The sequence below is a fragment of the Pan troglodytes genome, chromosome 12, assembly GCF_028858775.2.
Source record: "Pan troglodytes isolate AG18354 chromosome 12, NHGRI_mPanTro3-v2.0_pri, whole genome shotgun sequence".
Taxonomy (NCBI): Eukaryota; Metazoa; Chordata; class Mammalia; order Primates; family Hominidae; genus Pan; species Pan troglodytes.
Genome location: NC_072410.2, coordinates 85,969,769 through 85,997,276, shown reverse-complemented (window position 1 = coordinate 85,997,276; position 27,508 = coordinate 85,969,769). Strand labels below are relative to the sequence as shown.

Here is a 27,508-nt window from a genome sequence, read left to right as displayed (position 1 = left end):
ATGTGATCTCACACCTCATCTTGGGTGCGATGCACACACACCCGCCCTCCTGCACGCCTCCACACCCTCCACTCCGCCGCTTCGTGGGGATTCATTTCTAGAGAGGGATTCTTATTGTGTTTTTCCACTGAATTCACTCCAACTCCTCCCCAGTTAATCTTTTTCAGTCTTCAGCAAAATAGATGTTGACCTTCTAGATGAGTTTGAGTAGTGTCACCCGGTTGCAGGATGAGAAACAGAGAGAGGTCTCCTTGGTACCACTATTCACGTGCAATTCCAGTGCTAAGGGTAACCCAGAGAGTGGCTGACAGCTGAGATTCTCTTTCTGGAGAGGGGGGTCTGGGGTAGGCTGAGAACGCTGAGCACTCCACAGATGGGATCCTGACATTTGCAAAATCCCACTTGACAACAGTCCCGTTCATTAGCAATATGGGTGTTATAACGATGTTTTCATCTACATGAGGAATCTGAAGCCCAGAGAAGTTGTCTCCTCAAGATCACACAGCCAGGAAATGGCACAGTCAACACACGCCTTCTGAGCCTTGAAATAGCCTCCTTTTCTCTACACACACCAGTCCACAATGGGACATTTTACAAGCCATAGCAGAAGGCTTTGAAGCAGCTTCTATTTGTATATAAAAGAATCAACCATGATCTCTGCCTTCCTCCAAAGGTATTAACTTTCCAGCTAATTTGTATTTCTTGTTCTGACTCTTCAGAGACAACCCTGCTACTCACTTTAACCTCAAGACACACACGAATTCTCGAGATCTGAAGACAGCCATAGAGAAAATTACCCAGAGAGGAGGACTTTCTAATGTGGGTATGTGATCCGGATTCAAATTATACTATCTTGCTACCATCGTTCTCTTTCTACGTGATTGTCTTCTAACCATTCTATATAAAAGGAAAAAATAATAATAATCCGTCAAGAAATAACTTCTGGTCAGGCGTGGTGGTTCACACCTGTTATCCCAGCACTTTGGGAGGCTGAAGCTAGCAGATCACTTGAGGTCAGGAATTCAAGATCAGCCTGGCCAGCATGGTTAAACCCTCTTTCTACTAAAAATACAAAAATTAGCTGGGTGTGGTGGCGGGTGCCTATAATCCCAGCTACTTGGGAGGCTGAGGTTGCAGTGAGCCAAGATGGCGCCACTGCACTCCAGCCTGGGTGGCAGAGCGAGACTCCATCTCAAAAAAAAAAAAAAAAAAGACAAAGAAATTACTCCTGCAACATCTATATCTTTTCTAAAGTTATCATGGCTTCAGAGGGCAAGAATCTTTAACACACACACACTGTACAGTCCCAGCATGCTTGGTTTGCAAGAAGGGGTAGCATTCTTCAGGGCAATCAAGTCTGCTGTCCTGACTATTTTTTTGTTGGCCTACAAGTCATCACTTGTTTCATTAAATTTTGTGACCAGTTAAGGAAGCCCCTCAGTGCCCCTTGAGAATCTTGTTCCAATCAACTACCGTTGTAGTGATGATTGTGCAAAGAGAAACATGTTCTCTGTTTCAAGCTAGGTCTTCTGTGATATCTGAGCCTTTGGGGTCTCACCAGAAATCCAAAGTCTAGTCCTCAGTGGGGCATGTCCAGAAATTCCATTTTATGTTTATCCAGAGGTGATTGGCCATTAGGAAACAGTTTCACACTAACCAAGCTCAAAGACTGTCAAAGAGCCCATGTCAGTGTATTCATTTGTAAATGAAAGATTGGCTTTGGGGGCACTGGAGGGAGACTGTCCACCTCTCGGGGAAAGTGTTTCTGTCATCAAAATCCAAAGAAATGGAGACATGAGCCACAGTTGCTTGGCTTAGAGTACATGCAGGGAATTGAGCTGTCTTTGAGGGAGCATCCTCAGAGTTACAGTAAATCTGATTAATGATTTCCCTTCCCACTTCAGTGTATGTCTCTGTAGTGACCAGAACATTAGTATCTAACACATACAGAGCTTTTCACCTTTGAACAATGCTAAATAAACACTAGCCAAGTCACTCTCCATGCCCCCAAAGCAGTATTACCTTCATCACACACATGACAGAGTTGATTTCTGGTTTGTTTATAACTTAATGCTTACATTAGTAAAATCCCAGTGGAGACAAACGTCAGAAGGCACTCTCGTTCCTTGACGAGGTTAGCGATGGGTCTCAATCCAATCAGCATACGTTTTTCAGTGGATGACATGTTCTGACTTTGCCTCTGTATTGTCCAGAGTTTGGGTTCTGAGGACAGAATCCATTCAACTGATTCCAACAGAAAGGGATTTATTTCAGGCTATTAAGTAGTTTGGAGAATCACTGTAAGAACTGAAGAAGCAGACTGTAGGCTGAGCTTTAAGAGATGATGTCTGAAGGCTTCCTGCAGAAGTAGGACCTCCAAGGGAGCTGCTCCTTCTTCCAAGATTAGGAAATCACTTTCTGAATTTTGCCATGGCAACCTCTTCAGAAACCTGCTTTGTCCAGGAAGCCAGCATGATCAGGAGATCAGGAAGCTTCTTCTAGAGCTGCCAGCTCCAGAACCACGCCCTCCCTGTGCCATTCACACCCACAACATGGATCTCCACACCCTGCCGCCCCAAACCACTGCAGCTAGCAACCAACCCCAAGCACCTCTGCGGACAGTATCCCAGAGAAGTCAGATACTAAAGATATTTGTCAGCAGAAATATAAACAAAAGTACAGTCTCTGCCTCACTTTTATCTTCTAAATCTCATGCAAGTGCATCAATTCATGGAACTAAAACAAAGCTAAATCCCTAGCTGCAAGGGAGTCTGGAAAATGTAGTTTTCTGATTTCCAGCCTCTATTTTCAAGACCCACTGGAAGGTGGATGGAATGTGTGTTGAGCACTATACACCATGGCCTCCAGGTATAAGGTTAGGTGGGGTTGAGGGGATCTTCTCATGGCATCTTGTGCTCTGCCCTATAGGTGCCTAATATTAGGCCAGAGAGGACTTCCGGGTGCTTTGTGCTTTGGGAAAAATTGTCCATTGGCTATAAAAGCAATTCTTAGCAGCCAAGGTTTTTCCTTAGCAACTGGGTTCTGTGCAGCCAGATCACATGGGTTTTCCAAGACATTTCTGCAGCATCTGTATATGTAACCATTTGATGTTTCATTTGACAGGTAAGATAATACCAGCTAGTGGAGACAGGATGCTGGCCAAAATCAGAAATGCATTGAGTATAATACTACTAATCCTAAAGTCTAAAGAAGGTGCTTCTTAACTTTTATGGAGATTGAGGACTCCTTTGAGAATTCCGTGAAAGCTATGGCCCTTCTATCCAGACAGATACTTATATACACAAAATACTGTGTATAATTTCAAGTGCCCTGGGGTTCACAGAGCCCAGGTTAAGAGCTCTGCCTACTCTATACAGCCATGCTGACTCTAGGGTGAACAGTCATCCCAGTTTTCCCAGAAGAACCTGGGGCTTTCAGTACTAAAACTGGGAAAGTCCTGGCAAACTGAGACAATTGGTCATTGTCTAGTTGACTCTGAAAATTTCCTGAAGCCCTTCTCAGTGTGAAATATGCACTTGGAAAAGTCATGGCAGGAGGCTTTGTAGCACTTCATGGCTGCTGCACTCAGCTGAAGTAGATTGCTGTTATGGAAAGCTAGGCCCAGAGATGTAGGGTGACCTACTTAGGGCCACACAGCTAGCAGGTAGCACAGCCAGGGCTAGAACACAGTCTGTCAGTTCCCAGTGGGTGCAACTCTTCTCTGCCCAACCAGACCTGTGCCCTTGGCCTGGAACTGGAGGAAAAACACTCCTGACCCCAGAACACAGCTCTGTACAGCCAGCAGGAGCCTCAGGCTCACCCCAGGCTGCAGGGGGCCAAGAAGAGGCTACTGTCACTCCAGGTCAACTCCTCCCACCCTACACTCTTGGAAACAACATGGGGCTGGCTTAGGGGCTTAGTGTGGGTCCAGCAGAAAAGGGGCACTTCTGCTCGCATGAAAGTCTTTGGCCGGGCACGGTGGTTCAAACCTGTAATCCCAGCACTTTGGGAGGCTGAGGCGGGCAGATCACAAGATCAAGAGATCGAGACCATCCTGGCCAACATGGTGAAACCCCATCTCTACTAAAAATACAAAAATTAGCTGGGTGTGGTGGTGCATGCCTGTAGTCCCAGCTACTTGGCAGGCTGAGGCAGGAGAATCACTTGAACCTGGGAGGTGGAGGTTGCAGTGAGTCGAGATTGTGCCACTGCACTCCAGCCTGGCAACAGAGTGAGAATCTGTCTCAGGGAAAAAAAAAAAAGTCTTTCTCACCTGCTTGCTGTCCCTAAAACTTTCTTCAAAGCGGAGACAATTAGAAGTTGAAGGCTTGAAATGAAACCAAAATGGACAGTGGTAACGGCTGCACATTGTGAATGTACTTAATGCCACTGAATTGTACACATAAAAATAGTTGAAGTGATTTTAAAAAAGAAACAGGCCGGGTGCAGTGGCTCATGCCTGTAATCTCAGCACTTTGGCAGGCTGAGGTGGGTGGATCACTTGAGCCCATGAGTTTGAGACCAGCCTAGGCAGCATGGCAAAACCTCGTCTCTACAAAAAAAACACAAAATTAACCAGGTACAGTGGCACACGCCTGTAGCCCCTTCTACTCAGGAGGCTGAGGTGGGAGGGTTGATTAAACTCGGGAGGTTGAGGCTGTAGTGAGCTGTGATCAAACCACTTCATTCCAGCCTGGGCAACAGAGCAAGACCCTGTCTCAAAGGAAAAAAAAAAAAAAAAAACTAGGGAGGGAATGAGTGTGTTTTTCTGGACCTCTTTGTGCTGCTGTGATCTCTTCCTGTATTTATAATCAGCATGATCACTCCAAGCATGAATTTTCTTTTTCTTCCAGGTCGGGCCATCTCCTTTGTGACCAAGAACTTCTTTTCCAAAGCCAATGGAAACAGAAGCGGCGCTCCCAATGTGGTGGTGGTGTTGGTGGATGGCTGGCCCACGGACAAAGTGGAGGAGGCTTCAAGACTTGCGAGAGAGTCAGGAATCAACATTTTCTTCATCACCATTGAAGGTGCTGCTGAAAATGAGAAGCAGTATGTGGTGGAGCCCAACTTTGCAAACAAGGTAGATGACTGCCCGGAGACCTACCCAACATCAGGATTTTCTGCACTCTGAAAAATTGTAACGCCGTTGCAGTGGTTTTCCCATGCCTTTAAATGTGCATGAAGCTCATTTCTAGGCAGTAAGGCCTCCAGGGAGGGACTGGTCAATCCGAAACCTGCAATTACCCTCTCAAAGCAAAACCCCACACCCACCAGCAGCTGTGGAGGAGCAGTGTACTCGAATTCTCAGCTAGGTTCTCCCTTGCTCCTTCCACAGCCCCAGGGGAGTCTCACCCAGGCAGCCCAAGGAGCCTTCACACATGCATGCAAGCGAACATACTCTCTCTCTCTCTCACACACACACACACACACGCACACACACACACGCTTTCTCCTGTATACACACATTGCCGATTCATCAACCTGATAAACCAGAGAAAGGAGGCACTGAACCACAGCAGTGAGATCGCGTTTTCAGATGCTCCTCCTGGGTTCTGTGGAGATGCCCAGCAGGAGATGTGGAGCAAGGCCTCCCTCACTCACTCCACCAAAGCTGTTCCCTTTGTACAGTGGAACACCACATAAACCTTCCTCCAAAGAAAAGGCTCCAGCTTTAAAACAGAAAGCGAGCCTTGGACAGGTTTGTCTTTGAGGCCCTTCCAGCTTTAATATTCTATGTGTCTACAGCCAGCAGGGCTCAACCTCCTGCACCACCTCAAACTGATGACCACTTCCTGCTCCTTGAAATGCCCTTCTCCCTGGACTTCCAGGATGCTGTATGGCTCTTATTTCATTGCCTCTTGCCTTTTTTCTACCCTCAATGTTGACCTCCCCAGGTCTACACCCTCCTGTTTAAGAGGCCCTCTCCTGCAGGATCCCTCCCAGGGTCACTGCTTCCGCCTTTATCTCTTTTTTTTTTTTTTTCAGACGGAGTCTCACTCTGTCGCCCAGGCTGGAATGCAGTGGCGCGATCTCGGCTCACTGCAGTCTCCGCCTCCCAGCTTGAAGCAATTCTCCTGCCTCAGCCTCCCAAATAGCTGGGACTACAGGCACACACCACCACGCCCAGCTAGTTTTTTTATTTTATTTTATTTTTTTATTTTTAGTAGAGATGGGGTTTCACCATGTTAGCCAGGATGGTCTCGATCTCCTGACCTCTTGATCCTCCCGCTTCAGCCTCCCAAAGTGCTGGGATTACAGGCGTGGGCCACTGCGCCCGGCCCTACCTTCATCTCTTGAGCTCTGTAGCCATCCATTTTCAGCTGACTGACTTTTCTCCACCTGATGTTCTATCAGAACCTTAAATCCCACCTGTAACAAGCCAAGTTCATCATCCTTCCCGCTGAACTGTTTCCTCCTCTGGACTTTACATGAATGACCACACACCCATCCCAGAGAGCAGTGTCACCCCAGAACTCCTCATCAGCTCCCACATCACAGATCCTTCTCCCTCCTCTTTCCCTCGCCTGACGCCCCCTCCCCAGTTCAAGCTGGTACCCTCCATCTGGCCCTTCTCCCTCCTGGTGCTCCCCAGGCTAGTTTAGATTTCACAATGAAGCCCAACTCACATTTCTGATGGGTTCCCTCAGTCCTGTGGGGTCCTTGCTCCAAATCCTTCATTGCTACCCATTGCTCTCAAGGCCTTCTGGGGTGCAGTCCCAACCTACTCTCCTGGCCCATCTATTATGACCCCCCACAGCCCTGTGTTCCGGTCAGCTGGTCTCCCATCCACACCCAGCTCCGCCTCTGTCTCCTGCTGTGACTTCACTGCCTGGTGGAAATCCCTCCCTCCATCTGTTGGCCAGAATTCAGCTCAAGCTCAGCACTTACCTCACATGTCATGAGCTCCATGGAAAGTTTTGTGAACTCCATTTAGGTTTTTACAAATCAATTTTTGAAAAATATTTTCCAGGAAAGTTTGAAGCCATCTCTTGTTCTAAAATAATCTTTTAATTATACAAGGGTAGTTGTCTGGTCTGACTCTTTCTGTGACCCAGAGGCAGGGGTAAGGAAGAAACACCACGCCTTGGGAACATTATACCAGCCGCTTCCGAGAGCGCAACAATCAGTTTGCTTAAGGTGTATTTGCAGCTGCCTTATTTTTTTCTGGAATAAGCTTAGGCACTGGTAAATAAATATTCATTTGCCTGGAGGCAGAGTTGTCTGGTTCTGAAGGTGAATTGATTTGTGTTCCAATCTCAGGGACTCAGGGAAGTCCACTCATAGCTTGGTTTGTTCCTTTGTGGCAGGGGGTTATGATTCCACCTTGTAGGGTGAGGGTGGGGATTTAACGAGAGAATCATTCCAAGAGCATCTGATGGGACCCCTAACATGTGGTCATTCAGCAACTGTGGGATCCCTTCCCGCCTGGAACAGGGCTGCTCTGGAGACATTTCCATAGCGATTTCTTGTGTATGTCATCTCTTTTCCCAACTGGAATAAAAGCTTTCTTTAGTCCTCTCATGCCGTGGTACCCACGAATGCCAATCTTATGGCTGGCTGCCAGTACAAAGGAGGAGCCTGGAGAAGCATAAATGTGAAGCTGACACCAGAGATTTAATATCTCCCTATGAATTTGCTTAGCAGGCAGCTTTCCACTAACGCAGGCAGGGACTCAGCTGAGGGAGTAGGACTGAGTCCAGCGATAACCCGGGGGCTTCGCCTCAGTGAGTGGCTGCTGGGTGAACCGAGATGGAAGAACACGGTAGGAGGGCTAGTGCAGAAAACAAGGGCCTGCTTGCTTCTTCACCTGCGTGGGGGATCAAGCCTAATGGTGACACTGGAGGATTTGACCCTGACGTGGCGTGGGTCCCTCCCCTCTGTCTTCTAGGCCGTGTGCAGAACAAACGGCTTCTACTCGCTCCACGTGCAGAGCTGGTTTGGCCTCCACAAGACCCTACAGCCTCTGGTGAAGCGGGTCTGCGACACTGACCGCCTGGCCTGCAGCAAGACCTGCTTGAACTCGGCTGACATTGGCTTCGTCATCGACGGCTCCAGCAGTGTGGGGACGGGCAACTTCCGCACCGTCCTCCAGTTTGTGACCAACCTCACCAAAGAGTTTGAGATTTCCGACACGGACACGCGCATCGGGGCCGTGCAGTACACCTACGAACAGCGGCTGGAGTTTGGGTTCGACAAGTACAGCAGCAAGCCTGACATCCTCAACGCCATCAAGAGGGTGGGCTACTGGAGTGGTGGCACCAGCACGGGGGCTGCCATCAACTTCGCCCTGGAGCAGCTCTTCAAGAAGTCCAAGCCCAACAAGAGGAAGTTAATGATCCTCATCACCGACGGGAGGTCCTACGACGACGTCCGGATCCCAGCCATGGCTGCCCATCTGAAGGGTAAGCTGGGCTGGCCAAGCAGCCTGGTGCTGAGGCTGCTTTCTGGGGCTTGGTGGGCCAGTGGGACAAGGAAGGTATTGTCTTTTTATGCATTGGTTTTTTCTGCGACTTAATAAAAATGTTCAAAGCCGCAGGGAGGGCATTAGGGGTAGAAACACTGCAAGCCCCTCTGAGTAGGGAGAAGGAACAAGGATGGGGCAGCAAGGTGGTCTCCTAAGTGTCATTACAAACCCATGGCCTGTGGATAACTGGGCGCATTAACCCTTTCCTTTACATCCTGCACCCTGAGGCATTTCCCACAAGAGCATGATACATTAAAACGGAATTTGACTCATCACTTTACCTCTATTAAAAACACCAAACCTCCATCTCTATTGAGTATGTCAAATTGTACTGGTACTTAGACCACCAAATTGTGTTAGTAACTTTTCTTTATTTATTTATTTATTTTGAGACAGAATCTCACTCAGTCGTCCAGGCTGTAGTGCAACGGTGCCATCTCCAATCACTGCAACCTCTGCCTCCCAGGTTGAAGCAATTCTCCTGCCTCAGCCTCCCAAGTAGCTGGGATTACAGACATGTGCCACCACACCCGGCTAATTTTTGTATTTTTAGTAGAGATGGGATTTCGCCATGTTGGTCATGATGGTCTCGAACTCCTGACAGGTGATCCTCCTGCCTTGGCCTCCCAAAGTGCCAGAATTACAGTAGTGAGTCACCATGCCTAGCCATGTATTGGTACCTTTTAAGGAAAAATAATGTTTTTAAAGACAAGTACTTTTTCTGTAAGCAACTGTTAACCAGATTCGTGGGGCTTCAGGGAAACCTGAAAGGAATTTCGATTCAAAATATTTAAAGAGACCAGGCATGGTGGTGCACGCCTATTATCCCAGCTACTCGGCAGGCTGAGGTGGGAGGATTACTTGAGCCCTGGGGTTGGAGGCTGCAGTGATCTATGATTGCACCACCACACTCCAGCCTGGGCAACAGAGCAAGATCCTGTCTCAAAAAAAAAAAAAAAAAAAAAAAAAGGGCCAGGCACAATGGCTCACGCCTGTAATCCCAGCACTTTGGGAGGCTGAGGCGGGCGGATCACCTGAGGTTGGGAGTTCGAGACTAGCCTGATCAACATGCAGAAACCCCGTCGCTACTAAAAATACAAAATTGGCCAGGCAAGGAGGCACACACCTGTAATCCCAGCTACTCAGGAGGCTGAGGCAGGAGAATTGCTTGAACCCCAGAGGTGGAGTTTGCTGGTGAGCCGAGATCGCACCATTGCACTCCAGCCTGGGCAACAAGAGCAAAACTCCGTCTCAAAAAAATAAAATGTTCAAAGAGCTATGTCCACATAAAAATTTCTAAGAGGGCAACAAAATTTTAAAATATGAAAAATGAGCAAAATATGTCTGTAAATGTTTAGAAAATCAGCCACATTTATGCCTTTATTGCAGAATTTATGTATAATCACTGATCCAAAAAGTGTCATAAGTTATCAAGAACATAAACAGCCTGGAGAAAACCCCAAGTGATAATACTACTACTACTACTAATAAAAGTAAACCAAGTAGTCAATGAACACCAATGCCCTGTAGACAAATGTGAATATACACAACTCACTCAGTGCTGTGGTTGTTATTTCTTCTTCAGTGCCTAAATTTTTTTTTTTTTTCTGAGGCAGTGTCTTGCTCTGTCACCCAGACTGGAGTGCAGTAGCACGATCTCTACTCACTGCAACCTCTGCCTCCCGGATTCAAGCGATTCTTCTGGCTCAGCCTCCCAAGTAGCTGGGATTACAGGCACACACCACCACGCCCAGCTAATTTTTGTATTTTTGGTAGAGACGGGGTTTCACCACGTTGGCCAGGCTTTTCTTGAACTCCTGACCTATAGCCATCCACCTACCTCAGCTTCCCAAAGTGCTGGGATCACAGGCATGAGCCACTGCACCTGGCTTCTGTGCCTACATTTAATTTCAGTTATTTGGCAGGATTTTCTGAATGGTTGAAAGCTACTTTCATTTCTTCCTAAAACAAGCCTTAATGAATCAACAATGCTGGTTTCTAGAATCCAAAGTAGCCGGAGACGGGGTTCAGGCAGAGTCTTCCCGGTGACTTACCGTTTATGGAGCCTGTAGGGCACCCTCATAATGGTGGGATGGCTGATGGCCTGCATGCCAACAATCACAAGGTCCACCAGGCTCATATCAGCAGAGTGAAGACGGATTAAGGCTCAGAAGCAACTGGCCCAAACTCCTAGATTGAATGGGCAGAGCCAGATGGGCCAGCTTTGACGGCAAGCCCAAGGCTCTCCTGCTTTCTCCAAACATCTGTCCCCAGTTTGTGCTCAGCTGCATCATCACTTATTTTTCTAGATGTATGTCTTTTGGGCCTCAACCAGAGGGTATCCTTGGCCTACTCATCAGAAAAAATGAAGACTGAGGGAAATGGCTGAGGTGCTGTCAGCGCAGACTTAATGAACTAGGACCAAAATATGCAAATTACCTGGAGGCAGATTCTTACTCAGCTTAACACTGAGATTTGTCTGCAAATGTAATGAGCATTGTGTTCCTGGGAGTATCCAAGTCAAGGCTGGGTGACCATCTGTTAGAATTGCCAGTAGGAGATTCTCTACAACAAGAGTGGACTTGGGATCTGGAAAACTAAATTTCTTTTCTTTTTTTTCTTTCTTTCTTTTTTTTTTTTCTTTTGAGATGGAGTTTCGCTCTGGTTGCCCAGGCTGAAGTGCAATGGCACAATCTTGGCTCATTGCAACCTCCACCTCCTGGGTTCAAGCGATTCTCCTGCCTCAGTCTCCCGAGTAGCTGGAATTACAGGAACCTGCCACCACACCCAGCTAATTTTTTTTGTATTTTTAGTGGAGACGGGGTTTCACCATGTTGGCTAGGCTGGTCTTGAACTCCTAACCTCAGGTGATCCACCCACCTCAGCCTCCCAAAGTGCTGGGATTACAGGTGTGAGCCACCACGCCCGGCCCGGAGAGCTAAATTTCTAATACTGTTTGCGTAGTTTTTTAAGGGCAACCTCTCCATCTTTGAGCGGGAAGGAGGGCTTAGACTGTCTAAACCCAGCTCTGCAGCAAAGCTGCTCTCACTGACACCTGGCAGCACTTTAAAGCCCAAAGCTGGCTCCTTCCAATCTAGACAATATTCCGAGAAAAGAAACTGGAGGAGGGAGAAAGGGGACTGGCAGCTTAAATGCAATTTAATGGGCCACAATCAAAAAGCAGCTTAGGTCAGAGCCACGTGAGGTATGCACGGCTCTCCCAGGCACCCAGAAGATGCTAGAAATAGTGACAACACTGTGGGGGACTCGGGGGGAGGTGCCAGGGCAGGAAGGCTACATCCAGGCTCTGCCCTCTGTTTCATGGCCATTTTGCTTACCCTACTCAGACCAGCCTGAAGGTGGCGCGAGAATAGGCTATTGTAGAGTAAGGTCAAGGACCTGCTGACCAGCTGCCCACAACCCAAATCAAGACCCACCACCCCAGGCAGTCTCCCAGTTTTCCCACTAAGAATGGATGCCTTGTCTCTGAATCCCGTCCTCTCCTCCCTGGGTCATCTTCTCCCCACTGCAATCCAACACCTGCAGTCTTATTTTACTCCTTCCCATTTGCACCTAGACATGCTCAAGTTCCTCCCTCCCTATAAATAAAACATTCTCTGTGACTCCATGTTCTGCTCCAGTTACCACCTACTGACTCCCTTTCACAGCCAGACTTCAGGAAAGGAGATGCTGACCCCACATGCTCACTTCTTTTTCAGTCTCAACTCACAGTAGTTCATTTGGTTTCTTCGGCATCTTCTTCCCTGAAACTGTTCTCACGAAACTACCAGTGTCTTGGTTTTGTTTTTTCTTCTTCTTTTTTTTTTTTTTTTTTTTTTTGAGATGGAGTCTCGCTCTGTCACCCAGGCTGGAGTGCAGCAGTGCCATCTCGGCTCACTGCAACCTTATGCCTCTGAGGTTCAAGTGATTCTCCTGTCTCAGCCTCCCGAGTAGCTGGGACTACAGGCATGTGCCACCACCCCTGGCTAATTTTTTGCAAAAAAAATATATATATATATAGGATTTTTTGTGACCTCGTGATCCACCCACCTCAGCCTCCCAAAGTGCTGGGATTACAGGCATACGCCACCGCACCCAGCCTGTTTTTGCTTTTTTAAAAATCCAATGAGGCCAGGCGCGGTGGCTCATGCCTGTAATCCCAGCACTTTGGGAGGCCGAGGCAGGAGGATCACTTGAGGTCAGGAGTTCGAGACCAGCCTGGCTAACATGGTGAAACCCTGTCTCTACTAAAAGTACAAAAATTAGCCAGGTGCAGTAGCACATGCCGTAATCCTAGCTACTCGGGAGGCTGAGGCACAAAAATCTCTTGAACCTGGGAAGCGGAGGTTGCAGTGAGTGGAGATCACACCATTGCACTCTAGTCTGGGTGACAGAGTGAGATTCTGTCTCAAACAAACAAACAAAAACCCATTGAGCACTTTTTCATGTTCATCTTACATGACTGCCCTGTAGCACCCAACAGTGTTGGACACCCCCTTCTTTATCTTGGAAGCCTTTCTTCATCACAATGTTGAAACAGATGCTGGGGACCATCTCTCTGGCACCTTTGGCAAGGGTTCCTGCACTGGAAATGAGGTTGGATTCAATGGTTTGTAAAGTCACCCTCAAGCCTAAAGTGATTCCATTCCACCGTTTTAGTTTAAAAGATCTTGAACCAGCTTTTGATGGCATTTAAGGCTCTCTCAGATTTGGCTTGGCTCTTCCCACTGGTAGAGCAGGCATGTGTCATGTATCCTGATCTGCATGGCCCCAAAAGTTTCACTTGTCCCAAAATATCTTCCCCTCTTCTATTCCCAAACATGAAATTCTTACCATGTTATTTACTCCATTTTGTTCATTTTTTCCTAAAATACTATAAACTCCTGAGATAACAATTATATAAACGTTGTTACTGTTGGCATAGAGTGTATGCTCAAAGGCATTTATTGAGTGAATGAATGAATGGCCATACTTAGTCTTTATTCTGGAAACCTAGAGGCCTGTAGGGTATTTTTGGTTTTGTTTTGTTTGGGCATATTTCTGATTTTGGATTTGGCTGTGCCAACAGGGCCACAAGAAGAGAGAGATTCTTTAGCAGCACCTTTACTTGGGGACATTTGTTCATCTAACCTTTGTCCCCACAGGAGTGATCACCTATGCGATAGGCGTTGCCTGGGCTGCCCAAGAGGAGCTAGAAGTCATTGCCACTCACCCCGCCAGAGACCACTCCTTCTTTGTGGACGAGTTTGACAACCTCTACCAGTATGTCCCCAGGATCATCCAGAACATTTGTACAGAGTTCAACTCACAGCCTCGGAACTGAATTCAGAGCAGGCAGAGCACCAGCAAGTGCTGCTTTACTGACTGACGTGTTGGACCACCCCAGCGCTTAATGGGGCACGCACGGTGCATCAAGTCTTGGGCAGGGCATGGAGAAACAAATGTCTTGTTATTATTCTTTGCCATCATGCTTTTTCATATTCCAAAACTTGGAGTTACAAAGATGATCACAAACGTATAGAATGAGCCAAAAGGCTACATCATGTTGAGGGTGCTGGAGATTTTACATTTTGACAATTGTTTTCAAAATAAATGTTGGGAATACAGTGCAGCCCTTACGACAGGCTTACGTAGAGCTTTTGTGAGATTTTTAAGTTGTTATTTCTGATTAGAACTCTGTAAACCTCAGCAAGTTTCATTTTTGTCATGACAATGTAGGAATTGCTGGATTAAATGTTTAGAAGGATGACATGCAATGTTTCTGACTGTGTCTTGTGTACACAAGGTTCGTGGCAGGGCCACCATTTGCTCTCCTCAGTTCCCAGAGCACCTTCTCTGGGCTCACAACTGGCCTAAGGTAACAACACACCTGCAGAGGTGCAGAGACAATGTACAGTGGTGTTGCTTCTCCTGATGTGCCTCCCTCGCTGTTGTCTGAGTTGATGAATACTTGCCACATGATGCTTTAGGAGCAGCCGGCTCTTGAGGACCAAGCTGATCTTGCTTAAAAGTGGGGCAGTAGACCTGGCGCGGGGGCTCACGTTTGTAATCCCAGCACTTTCAGAGGCTGAGGCAGATGGATCGCCTGAGGTGAGGAGTTCGAGAACAGCCTGGCCAACATGGTGAAACCTCGTCTCTACTAAAAATACAAAAATTAGCATGGTGGCACCAACCTGTAGTCCCAGCTACTCGGGAGGCTGAGACACAAGAATTGCTTGAACCCAGTAGGTGAAGGTTGCAGTGAGCTGAGATTGTGCCACTGCACTCCAGCCTGGGCGACAGAGTGAGACTCTGTCTCCAAAACCAAAAGTGGTGTAGTAGGCTGTGCATTAGAATCACTTAGGAGACTACAGTGCTGGTTCCCAGGCTCCACCGCAGTACCAGTGAAATCTGAGTCCCTGGGATTGGAGCTTGAACATTGGCACGTTTTAAGAGCTCTCTGGTGATTTGTATCTGCTGCCGTGATCTAGAAGCACTGAGCTACCCTTGAGGAGTTAGTGTTACATTTCCTCAAAGAGGCCCCATTTTTACCTGCTGCCCTGGGTCCATCCAGTTGAGCATTTCTCTTGGATTTCTCATTTGTTAACCAAATATTATTGCTAGCTGCATTAAAATAAGCTGGGATGAGTTTGGTTGCACTTCACTTTTTACTTCCAGCTTCTCCAAAGACTCACCTATCAGCATGTGAAATATATGTGTAATTGGGAAATGTCCAAAAGAATTATAAATAGAGATGACTTAGTTGATAGGTTATGTTTTATAAAAATATATTGTGAAGAATACTACTCTGAGTGGGAACAGAAACAGTAATTGTGTCAATATTTGGGACAAAATATTTACATAAAAAATTAGAATCGAGGATATCATTCAGTCAGCAGAATTTATACTGAGCTTACCATATTTCTTAATAGCTGAAGAGAGAGTATATTGTCAATTGAAAATATTGTGGTCCACAGAGAAGAAACAATTAAAGGTGTCAACAATTTCAGATTTATTTGCCATAAAATTTACTTTGAATGCAATTACAATTTTGTCCAAAAACTTCAAAATATAAATCTGGGTTTTTTTTAAAGGAAATTCTTCAGAAAGATACTGGTGACACTCTATTCATGCCAGACTCAGCTAAGAAGCTAATTTAGGCCGGGCATGGTGGCTCATGCCTGTAATCCCAGCACTTTGGGAGGCCAAGACAGGTGGATCACAGGAGATCAGGAGTTCAAGAGCAGCCTGACCAACATAGTGAAACCCCGTCTCTACTCAAAATACAAAATTAGCTGGGCATGGTGGTGCATGTCTGTAGTCTCAGCTGCTTGAAAGGCTGAGGAAGGAGAATCGCTTGAATCTGGGAGGTGGAGGTTGCATGAGCCGAGATGGTGCCACTGCACTCCAGCCTGGGTGACCTGGGTGACAGAGTGAGCAGAGTGAGTTTGAGACTCCGTCAAAAAATAAATAAATAAATAAAAATAAAAAAAAAATAAAAACTTAAAGAAGGACTAAGAACGATTATTCCGCCTACATCTTTGCATGTGAAGACAAACCCCATAAAGGAGTTTTTCAACATTGCTTCCATGTACACATACAAGTTATTTGGATTTTTTAAAGAAATATTTTATTTTGGAAAATGGTTTTTGAATCTAGTTATTTTATAGGGGCCTTAATATAAAAACCAATTTGTCATCAATAAGTAAATATTTCCAAAAGTAATATAATTTTAATTATTTTGGTGTCCTCTTTCACTCACAAACCTGTCTCAGTTAGGAAAATAAATGATATGGTCACCCTAGTTATAGGCATTATAAATTTGAGGATAACTGGCACCTCTTCCAATGAGTCTGTTGTCTACGCATTGTCAACAAATATTGAGTGTATGCTATGGGGGCGGGGACAAAGGTCATAGGGAGTGAGACACTCAAAGGCTATGGTGTCATCAGAATTGTCGGTATGGATGTTCCAGTCACCAAAGACAATGACGGGAGTCGGGATGGAGAGAATATAGCCAGGCTCTGGCACCTTCTGCAAATGAGAGGAAGTGACTCAGAGATTCGTAGAAGGCAACAGTGATGAGTTTGAGGGGCTGAATACAATCTGAGGCGAGACCTTCAAGGGAGCTGAGACTTTGAAGGAGGACTAGGAAGGGGAGAGTGAGGAAGGGGCAGTGGAGCAAAGGGCAGACCTATCCCCCATTCCAGACCCGAAATACATGGGGTGAGAGATAAAAAACAGCCTCCACTTGGGAGTTTGCAAGAGACAACCTGGTTTCAGAGAAGCAGGCCAGGAAGGTGAAGGGGCTGAGGCTTCTGGGAGCTTGCTGACAGCAGAGAGGAGCTCCCTGAGTCCCAGGGGGAAGGCTGGCTGGGGAGTGGGGTAGGTCAAATCAGAGTTTGCACAGAGCAGTTTGGGAATAAAAGTTCTGGGGATGTTGGATGAGTGAGAGGCTTGGAAATGACTGTCACCTCCCGCAACCTAAACTGTGCCTAATGTTGCTGAGGCAGGCCTAAAATCTTAACACTAGAAACAGAGCCTTAGAGACAATCTATGTCAATCCCTCAAATTGCAAAAGAGGAAACCCAGGCCACAAGAAGGTTGTGCAGATATGGAGGGACAGAACCAGAATTTGGATCTGTCTGCTGACCTACTGGCTCATGTGACCACTTTTGTCGGGGTCAGAGACCCCCACCCCATCCCCATCCCCACCCAACTTGGCTCTGCACACTCCTGGGCTCTCGACTGGCCTTTGCAAAGCTCTCTGGGTCCTGCAGACTCTGGAGCCAGTCTCCTAAGGCAACTCCATCCTTCATTCCGTGGTCTCAATAGAAAAATCTCTTCCAAGCCCTTTCCCCTCAAACTCAACCAACACAAGCACACAAGGGCCATCAGTCCAGCTGCTCTGTGCATATCACATCTAAACTTCACTTGACTTAATTTTCCCATTTCTCAGGAGTTAAGGCCCTCTGGCAGACTTTTCTTTACTGAGGCTCAAAGTTTTGCAATAAGGCTCTGCTAAAAAACTTTCTGGCCAAACTGACAGTGTTCAGAGGCTACTGGTTTCTCTGGGCTCTTTAAACATTTTGAACAGGACAAAACCTCCATAAAGCAAAAGCCTCCCAGCAGCAGTCTCAAGGGGCCAGCATGGGTTTATCGACAAGATAATGCTTCTGTGTCCAAGGATATTCCAGCTTACAAAATGAATTTACAAACAATAATGTTTTCCGATCAAAATCCTAAGAAAAGATCCTCCCTTAGATTACCAATATATAAATGTGGTAAGTAGGAAATATGCTTGAAAGCACAAATTCAATTACCTTGAAAAGAGACATTTATGCAAGTAATGCCTTTGAGGAATTCACAGTCCAGTGAGAAACCACACACAAATGAATAATTAAAATCATACAATTGCTATCATGGAATTATGCGCAAAGTGCATGACTGGCAATTGCAAACAATCTCATGAGAAATAAAGTTGGGATAATGCCTGACAGTGAGTGTTTGTCATATGCTGGGCCCTGTTCTAAGGACTTCATATGTATTAACTCACTTATCCCTATGATTTGCTGAGAAAGATTGCCTTAGTCCATTTTATGCTGCTATAACAGAATACCTAAGACTAGAATGGTGAGAGAGAACAGGAGAGAGAAAGGAGGCTGAATTCATCCTTTTATCAGGAATCTACTCCTGCCATAACAAACCCACTCCCGTGACGTCATTAATCCATTTATGAGGGCAATGCCCTCCTGATCTAATCACCTCTCAAAGATCCTACCTCTCAACACAGCTGCATTGGGAATTAAGTTTCCAATGCATAAACTTTGGGGGATGCATTCCAACCATAGCAGAGATACTCTTCTTATTGTCACTGAACACATCCTGCAACTGAGGCATGGAGACATCAGTAACTTGCCCAAGGTCTTATCACTGATATGAGGCAGATCTGAAAAGGAAGCTCAGGCAACCTGAATCCAGGCTCCAACTACTCAGCAGCCACTTGGCTCCTTACAACAGTGGCCCCAAAAAATAACCCAAGTGGCTGCATAGGGAGTTATCTATTAAGTGTCTCAATTTAAAATATACATATAATTCCAAAAAATGTACTCCCAAAGTCTATGAAATGTACAATGTGAACAGAGTCTGTTAAATATTCAATGCAAACTCCACTTTCTCCCGTCACTCATCCTGATTCTCTGGACAGCCATCCTGCCCTCATTTAAAGTGGGTGATTTGCAGCTGAAGTCCACAGTCCCTGTAGATGATTGAAGACTTTGGACTCCCCTATTAGCTTGATAAACTCTGACTCATTCTTCAAGTCTCAGTCCAAATGCTACTTCCTTTTTGGGGCCTTCCCTGGTTCCAAATAGATTTAGGCTCTCTGGATACAGAACCCTGACCCACCTATTCTCCAGAAACTTGATCCCTTCTCACGAGGAGACACAACCTATACACATCATTAAGGACATGGGATCCAGAAAATGAAAACTTTGACCCTAAGTCACCTGATGGCACCAACCACAGATACATTGGTACTGGTAGAATGCGAGGCAGACATTTCAGCAGGAAAGAAACAGAATATGATGGCAAGAGAAAGAGAGGCTCTTATTCCATCCAGACTACACCACCCTTCCCAATGCCCTCCTATTCATTGTATACTACAGTCATGGTTTTTCTAGGACCAGAATCTTCTTTGGGTATCTACCCATGGGGTAACTCTGTTCCTCACCGTCTGTTCTCATTTCTTCTGCAGAAAGGCAAACTCTATTTTTTTTTTTTTTAATACACAGTTTCACTCTGTCACCCAGGCTGGAGTGCAATGGCACCATCTCAGCTCGCTGCAACCTCTGCCTCCTGGGTTCAAGTGATTCTCATGCCTCAGCCTCCCAAGTAGCTAGGGTTACAAGCGTACATCACCATACCCAGCTAATTTTGTTTTGTATTATTAGTAGAGATGGGCTTGGCCAGGCTAGTCTCAAACTCCTGACCTCAAGTGATCCACCCACCTCGGCCTCCCAGAGTGCTAGGATTACAGGCGTGAGACACCGTGCCCAGCCAGAAATGCAAACTCTTTTTTTTGTTTGTTTATTTTTCTGAGTTTTATTCAACAAACATGTTTTAGCTGTCTATTATGTGCCAGGCATTGAGGTGGGCACTGAGATACGAAGAGGAATATGACTTGCTCCTACCCGAAGAACCTATAGGCTAGTATGAGAGAGACACAAATAAACAGATAATGTGACTGGTGAGAGGTGACTAATGTGATAGGTGACAAGCAAGCTTGGGAAAGCTTCCTGGGCTAGGTTTTCTGGGAAGAGTCCATTTCTACCAGGCAAAGAAAAGTGGAAAAGGTGGTCCAGCAGAGCGAACGATAGAAGCAAAGGCAAGGAGATATGAAACAGTGTCGGGCCCAGAGAGAATGACAGTGTGGAACTTAAGGCAAGGGGCCAGGAAATGAAGCTAGAGAGGCAGGAGCCAGGCCACCTAACGCTGTGGTGGTTAAGGTTCTCTGGGCTGCAAGAAACAGAAACTCAATTTGTAGTAGCTCAGGCAAAAAGGCAATTGTTTGAAGATAACTGGAATAATTCATGAACTCTAGGATCAGGAAGACAGCAGAGCCTCAGGAACAGGACGAGGGACAGGAGCAGGACAGGAGAGCCAGGAACCCTCTCACTCCACCCTCCTCCAGGGTGGTCTTCATCTGGAAGTAGGTGAACAACTCTGGAGAGAAGGAATAGAGTGAAACTTCCCTCCACTTAGGGGCTGAGCCCACAATGCAGGCCCTTCAGCAAGGCCACCCAGCAATCCAAGCTGACGTGGCTGAAAGGAGGTGAGCACCCACATTCTTCTATGTGATCACCCACAACCTTTTGAAGTTCCTTGAAGCATCAAGTTGCTTTGAATGCCAATGAATGCATGTCCTCAAGTTTCTGAGTCTGGAAGGCCAAACGCAGGCTGAGTGATGGTCTTCCAGCTCTATAGTCTTCCTTTGTTTTGCTTAGCTTAACCATAGAAAGCCAATGACCTCCTCTCTAAGACTCCCTTTCACTTCTCTTGCCTGCAATGACTACAAGATGTTACTTGTTATACACCATTAACTGCTGAAGAGCTATTCAGACTGCCAGGGCGGCAGATGTGATGCTTCTGGGATCCACTTCTGTTTCTAGTATAAAGGCTTAACTGAGGAGAAATGTCCTATATAAATAACCATCCACATGGAAAACCAATAAGGTTCAAAGACCACAGTTTCAAGGAAGTCTTTGCTTTTTGTTTAATGTCCTTTAATTGAAAAATACTGAGCTGAACTTTATCCCTGCCATCCCTCTTACACAAACAGGTCCTGCGGGCAATAAGCTGCCCAAGTAAGCAAATACTCTATCCAGCTTGGCAGCTGAGATCCTGCTATAAAAAACACAATCCCCACTGAATAGCTCCTTTCTGCGACAACTCCAGCCTCACACTTGGTTGAGGTGAGCAGGGTGTATTCAGGTTAACGGCAAACTGGAATCTGGTTTCTCAACAAAGAGCTCATACATGACTGTCCAGGGCACAGAAACTGGGAGGGTTCGTAAGCCATAGAAACTGTGCAAACGCCAGAACAAGACCCAAGACCAATTGAATTGTTGTTGGTCTGACATCCCCAAGGCATTCTTAAACCTGTACCCTGATCCCATGATAACGATTTTTTTAATGACGTTAGTAACTCTACAAGTTCTCCTTGAAATCATAGTAAAAGGGAGTTTCTTTCCAACCTCAATAGGAGGGTTATGCAGTGTTTTAAAGCCAAAGAGGGAACAGGGACAAATCAAAAGGTTGCAAACTTAGTAACGACTGTCTAAGACACACACCAAGCAAAACAAATGAGCAGACGGAGCTTCTTAAAGGGCAAAGAGTCAGTGTAATTTGTTTTCTTCTAAGAAAACACCCTCATTGAACTGGATGACAACTGCAGTGTGGAAACTGCAGGGGACCTTTCCAGCTCTATGACCTAAATGCAAGGCCTGGAACACCCACATACCTGTTCTACCTTCAGACAGGGGGCATTCTCCTAAGGTGGAAAATCAACCTTTCATCCTGGAGACTTTCTAATCCTGGACAGTCAGCGAAGATCTCTGGAAGCAAAATACTAGTGGAGTTGTGTCAGCCTCAGCAGGGATTTGCCCACACGGACAGCAGCCAAGACTGTCCCAGAGGGGCCTGCAGGCTTGTTCATGAGCAGATTAGGGGCATCCCTCAGAGAACCCCCTAAATACTTGGTCCTGCAGTATGCCAGTGAAGACAAGCCAACATCACTGAGTAGTTATTGTCCATGTAACTTCGTTTGCACGGACAGACAGGCTGAAAGGCCTAGGGAAATTTTGGTGACAATAGTAAAACCAATCATTGATCTCAGTTATGAAGTCCCAATGTGCCATGAACTGAACTAGCAACTGTATACACTTTGTCGTTGAATACACACAAAATTCATGTTGTTGAATAAATACATATTTCAAAACCATCCTTCTTCCATACTTCTTTTGGGAGAGATTGGTCTTGAAAGACAATCAAACATAATGGGAAGTCCGCCATGTGCCAAACATATTTTCATAATTCATTACAGCCTCAATTACTATTCAATTTTCCAATGAGAACAGTGAGACACAGAGAGATTAAGGAGTTGCCCGAGGTCACACAGCAGGTAGGATGGAGAGCTGGGCCATGAACCTGGGTCTCCTGACCCTGGATTCAGTGCTGTCTTCAGTACAGAATAGCCACCTTGCCCTGTCTGCTTTTTCCTCCCTGGCTTCATCAGCCACTTTTCTCTCAGCCCTGTTTCCCTCTTCCCCCAGCGGCCATCTTTCCAGTCACATAATACAGAACCATCTTTTCAGCTTTACACATTTTGTGCCCATATTTTCACCCTGTTTTTCACCCTACAACAGGGAGTCCCAGGTCCATGGCATTCCAGTGGCAGACTGGAAAGTTACTTAGAAGTTGTCAGTTGCCTTTTGCCCTCCGTGTCCCTTGTCTTATTTCCCTGATCATTACATAAGGGTTGCTCGCCAGCTCAAGAGTTACTCCAGGCTCTAAAAATGGTTTCATACAGAATAAGGGGCAGAGACTATGCATGTTCTGGGCAGCTGAGGGGTGAAAAGAAAGAGCAGGAGTCCTTAATGTGGAAACCTCACTTTTAATTTTTTTAAAAAGTCATTTCATTAATGAATTGTTTTGAATTTCAAGTGACTCTGAATATTTTTAAAAACTAAGCATTTTAAAAACAAGTCGATCTGAGAAATTTTTCTTGACCAAACTGTAGTTCTGTCTCAGGAGAGTTTCCTTGGGTGCAAGCCAGTGTAGGACGATGAGGCACCCTCCAATCCAGACTCCATGGTAAAAAGCTTTCCCATGTCCAGTTCCTTCCACAGAGCACAGTCAGGTGGCAGCTCTAGGGAAATGGCTCCGGCCCGGTACCCTGGCAACCTTGCATGCCTCCACGTAGGCCACGTGGACCAGGCTCCACTGCAGTGGGACCTAAGTCTTGTTGGAATACCGTGATATCATCCCAGGAACATGGCGAGACATGTAGTTTGTGGGGAGCTGTCCCAATGCCGCTGTCATCCATCTTTCTCTCTATCTTGTAGGAGATTTCTCCAAAGCACTTTGTTTTTAGCTTTCCTGGTTTCAGTGAAGGCTAGGACTTTATACCTCGCTCCTCACTCCTCTTTAGAGTACAGCTGCAGGCTTTTTTTTCTTTTGAGACAGAGTCCTGCTCTGTTGCCCAGGCTAGAGTGCAGTGGCACCATCTCGGCTCACTGCAACCTCTGCCTCCCGGATTTCAGCAATTCTCCTGCCTCAGCCTCCTGAGTAGCTGGGAGTACAGGCACATGCCGCCATGCCCGGCTAATTTTTGTATTTTAGTAGAGACGTGGTTTTACTGTGTTGCCCAGGCTGGTCTCGAACTCCTGAGCTCAGGCAGTCGGCCCGCCTCGGCCTCTGCAAGTGCTAGGATTACAGGCATAAGCCACCGCGCCCGCCCCAGCTGCAGGCTTTAAAATGTGTTCATTGATCACGCCACTGCACTCCAGCCTGAGCCACAGAGCAAGACCCTCTCTCAAAAAAAAAAAAAAAAAAAAAAATCATTCATTGCCCTCTAGAATTGGTATCCCACCACACATGACGTCCATCACCTGGCTCCTTGTTTTTGTGCTGTCCTGTGGGATGAGGGAGCTAGCATCATGCTGATCTTGCTTTTGCTGACTACGTAAGTAATACACCGTCTGAATCCATTTGGGTCTATCATGTCTTTAACTGCCAAACCTGTGGCAGCGTGGCAAGCCCACTGCAGCAGTAATCACTGTTTATTAGGGGCTGCTTGACAGCAACTGTTTCCTGAGATGCCCTAGGAAGATGCCCTCCATACCACATTGTCTCCCAGGAGACTTCTGAACACCCCTCCCCCTACACATCCATAACAATGCCGAATCGTACCCCAGCTGCAGATCATCTGCCAGTGACCAGGGAACTGTTTCTCACTAAGAAGCAAAGAGCAGAACGAAGAATTCTTCCTTCAGATCTGTGAATGTTTGCAATTACACTGCCTTCACCACACTCGGGATGGTTCCCTAAAAGCCCACGGGCTGGGATAATATGCAGGTTTTGCCTTGGCGGGTCGAGATGTCATGATTGCCTGAAGAACCACAAGAAGAAAGATTGTGAATCTTTAGGGTTCTCTTAAAGAAAGAGATGCTAAAATCAATTATCCATGTCTGTCATGGGAGACTGATAGGGCAGGGTCAGTTCTCACAGTTGGCATTTACCCTACTTTTTTTTTTTTTGAGACAGGGTCTCGCTATGTTGCCCAGGCTGGAGTGCAATGGCACAATCATGGCTCACTGCAGCCTTGACCTCCTGGGCTCAGGTGATCCTCCCACCTCAGCCTAGCAAGTGGCTGGGTGGGACCACAGTCATGTGCCACCATGCCAAGCTTTTTTTTAAAACTTTTTTGTGGAGACATGGTCTCACTTTGTTGCCTAAGCTGGTCTTGAACTACTGGGCTCAAGTGATCCTCCCACCTCAGCCTCCCAAAGCGCTGGAATTACAGGCATGAGCCACCATACCTGGCTGATTTACTCATCTTTGTTTTTTTGTTGGTTTTTTTTTTTTTTTTTTTTTTTTTTTTTGAGACAGCGTCTCACTCTGCCACACAGGCTGGAATGCAGGGGCATGATCTCGGCTCACTGCAACCTCCGCCTCCCGGGTTCAAGCGATTCTCCTGCCTCAGCCTCCTGAGTAGCTGGGACTACAGGTGCGTGCCACCACACCTGGCTAATATTTTGTATTTTTTAGTAGAGACGAGGGCTCACTGTGATAGCCAGAATGGTCTCGATCTCCTGACCTCGTGATCCGCCTGCCTCAGCCTCCCAAAGTGCTGGAATTACAGGTGTGAGCCACCATGCCTGGGCTGAGTTACTCATCTTTAAGGTTAAAGGAGCAAGACAGCATCTTAAAGAAGCACATTTGGAGAACTAAAAGGGAGCTTTCTTTGCTTTTTTTCCTGAATGTGGCATTGCCTATAAATTCTCTTGAACAGATCTCTTTATTTACTGGAAAAAATTAGGAATGGATAAAATTAGTTTTCCTTTAGTTTGATTCTTTTCTAAGGAGGTTTCTAAATAAGTCCCCTGGAAACATTCAGGTTATGTATGGTTCTAAACCAAGAGTTCTGTTGTAATGTGTTGCATTTGGTTACCAAGTCGAGAATTCCTCAGAGTAAAGTTTCTCGCTTCAGGCTGGACACTGTTAACAACTGCCCAAGGTTTGCAGAGGGTTGGGATGGGAGAAAGAGAATTGAGTGGGTTTCTTCCTAAGGAGGTTTTCTGTGCCTGGCACCATCTTGGCTGCCTTCGCATCTGTTATCCCGATTAACTCCCACAGTGACACTTCTGGCACCATTTTATTATTTTTTTAATTGACACATAATAATTATACATATTTATGAGGTATAGTGTGATGTTTCAGTACATGTGTATAACGCATAATGATCAAGTCATCTTCTCAAATGTTTATCATTTCTTTATGTTGAGAACATTCAAAATCCACTCTTCTAGCTATTTGAAAATATGTAATAACCTATTGTTTATTATAATAAACCTATAGCTGGCCGGGAGTGGCTCATGCCCATAATCCCAGCACTTTGGGAGGCCGAGGCGGGTGGATCACGAGGGCAGGAGATCGAGACCATCCTGGCTAACACGGTGAAACCCTGTCTCTACTAAAAACACAAAAAACATTAGCCTGGGGTGGTGGCGGGTGCCTGTAGTCCCAGCTACTTGGGAGGCTGAGGCAGGAGAATGGCGTGAACCCGGGAGGCAGAGCTTGCAGTGAGCAGAGATTGTGCCAGTGCACTCCAGCCTGGGCGACAGAGCGAGACTCTGTCCCAAAAAAACGAAAACAAACAAACAAAAAAACCCTATAGCTAGTGTACTTTTGTATCCAGTAGCCAATCTCTGGCTATGCCCTCTTGCCCCTGCTCCTTCTTTTCCTCTAGTGACCACTATTCTATGCTCTACTTTTATGAGATTAACTTTTTTTTTAGCTTCCACATATGAATGAGGACATACAGTATTTACCTTTCGGTGCCTGGCTTATTTCATTTACTATACTGTCCTTCAAGCTCATCCACGTTGCCGCAAATGACAGAATTTCATTCTTTTCCATGGCTGAATAGTACTCCATTGCATATATGTACCACATTTTCTTTATCCATTCATTTGTTGATGGACACTTAGTTTGATTCCATATCTTGGCCATCGTGCATAGTGCTGCAATAAACACAGGAGTGCAGATATCTCTTCGACATACTGATTATTTTTTGTTTTAAATATATAATTAAGAGCAGAATTCCAGGCATGACTTCATAAAGGATAAAGCTGAGACTTACAGAGGTTAAATAACTTGTCCCAGGGCCACACCTCTGTTTTTGTTTGTTTTTGTTTTTTTAAAGGTTATCTTGGATTCAGAAACACATCTGTTAAATGTCAGGTTCCAAACCAAGTCTGTCTCTGAAAAATTATTTAAGTAAATACAACAAAATTGTACACTGATATTTTGAAGAAAAAGTAACACCAATTTTTTAAGGTTTGCTCCTCATAGAAGAAAACACATGACACTAATGAGCTAAAAGTCATGGAACAAAATCAGGTGAAGTTAAGAAGACAGTTCAAATTTATAAATTCAGAATAACGGAGTGAAAACGAAATAAGGATGTCTAAAATGTGAAGTCAGGAATACAGAATTAATTAAAGAATACTGTTTTAGAACTTTCAAAACAGTATTTATAGAAACTTCTCAAATGACTTGATTAGAATAACTTTCTTGGAAGAGGCAAGAAATCTTGTACTCTTTTCTCACTGAAGAACCACACTAGACGTTACTTGTTTTTGGAAACAACACCATCAGCTTGTAGGAACTAGGCATTTCTCATTAACCACAGACTTCTTTTAAAATTTTTCCTGCGTGAAATGCGGCATTATAAGTCCATTCCTTGACCTATTCTGGCAGGAGCTTGTCTGGAGAGCCTGCAGAACAGACTTCAGGAGCGTGTATCTAAGCAGTAGAAAGCCTTCTTAAAAATCAGACAAGCGACTGCTACACAATCTGATGTGTCAGAAAGGAGAGAGCCTATAACAAATTCCAGGAATAACTTTTTGATAAGTCCCATTTACAGAAATGGGAGGTGGTGACTAAGGTCAAGCTGACAATAACTTGTATTTCTCCATATTCTTAGCACCTAGCAGCCTGAGTGTGGGATATTCACTCTCACTTTTATCTGAACCACATATATTCATGAAAATACTCATACTCTGTGTCTAGATTATACTATCCTCTTCTGCATCTTTTAAGATAAGCATTCGGTTTTTCTACCATAGTCTGTTGATGTGGTGAATAACATTGATTTTCAAATGTTGAAACACCCTTACAAGGATAAACTTCACTTAGTCATGCTGTATCATCCTTTTTATATATTGTTTGATTTGATTTGCTAAATTTTATTAAATATTTTTATATCTATGTTCATGAGGG

At 45.6% G+C, this 27,508-nt stretch overlaps 1 protein-coding gene across 2 annotated transcripts in view; it reads left to right on the top strand.

Moving 5' to 3' along the window:
* VIT (vitrin) overlaps positions 1–14,215 on the top strand; it is a 114,312-nt gene extending 100,097 nt beyond the window's left edge. For both annotated transcript variants that reach the window (XM_016948350.3, XM_016948349.3), the window contains 4 exons: positions 720–823; positions 4,854–5,080; positions 7,889–8,402; positions 13,609–14,215. In XM_016948350.3, the coding sequence (XP_016803839.1) occupies positions 720–823; positions 4,854–5,080; positions 7,889–8,402; positions 13,609–13,787 (1,024 nt within the window). In that variant the 3' untranslated portion in view covers positions 13,788–14,215. The remainder of the gene's footprint in view (positions 1–719; positions 824–4,853; positions 5,081–7,888; positions 8,403–13,608) is intronic.
* Positions 14,216–27,508: the final 13,293 nt, after the last annotated feature.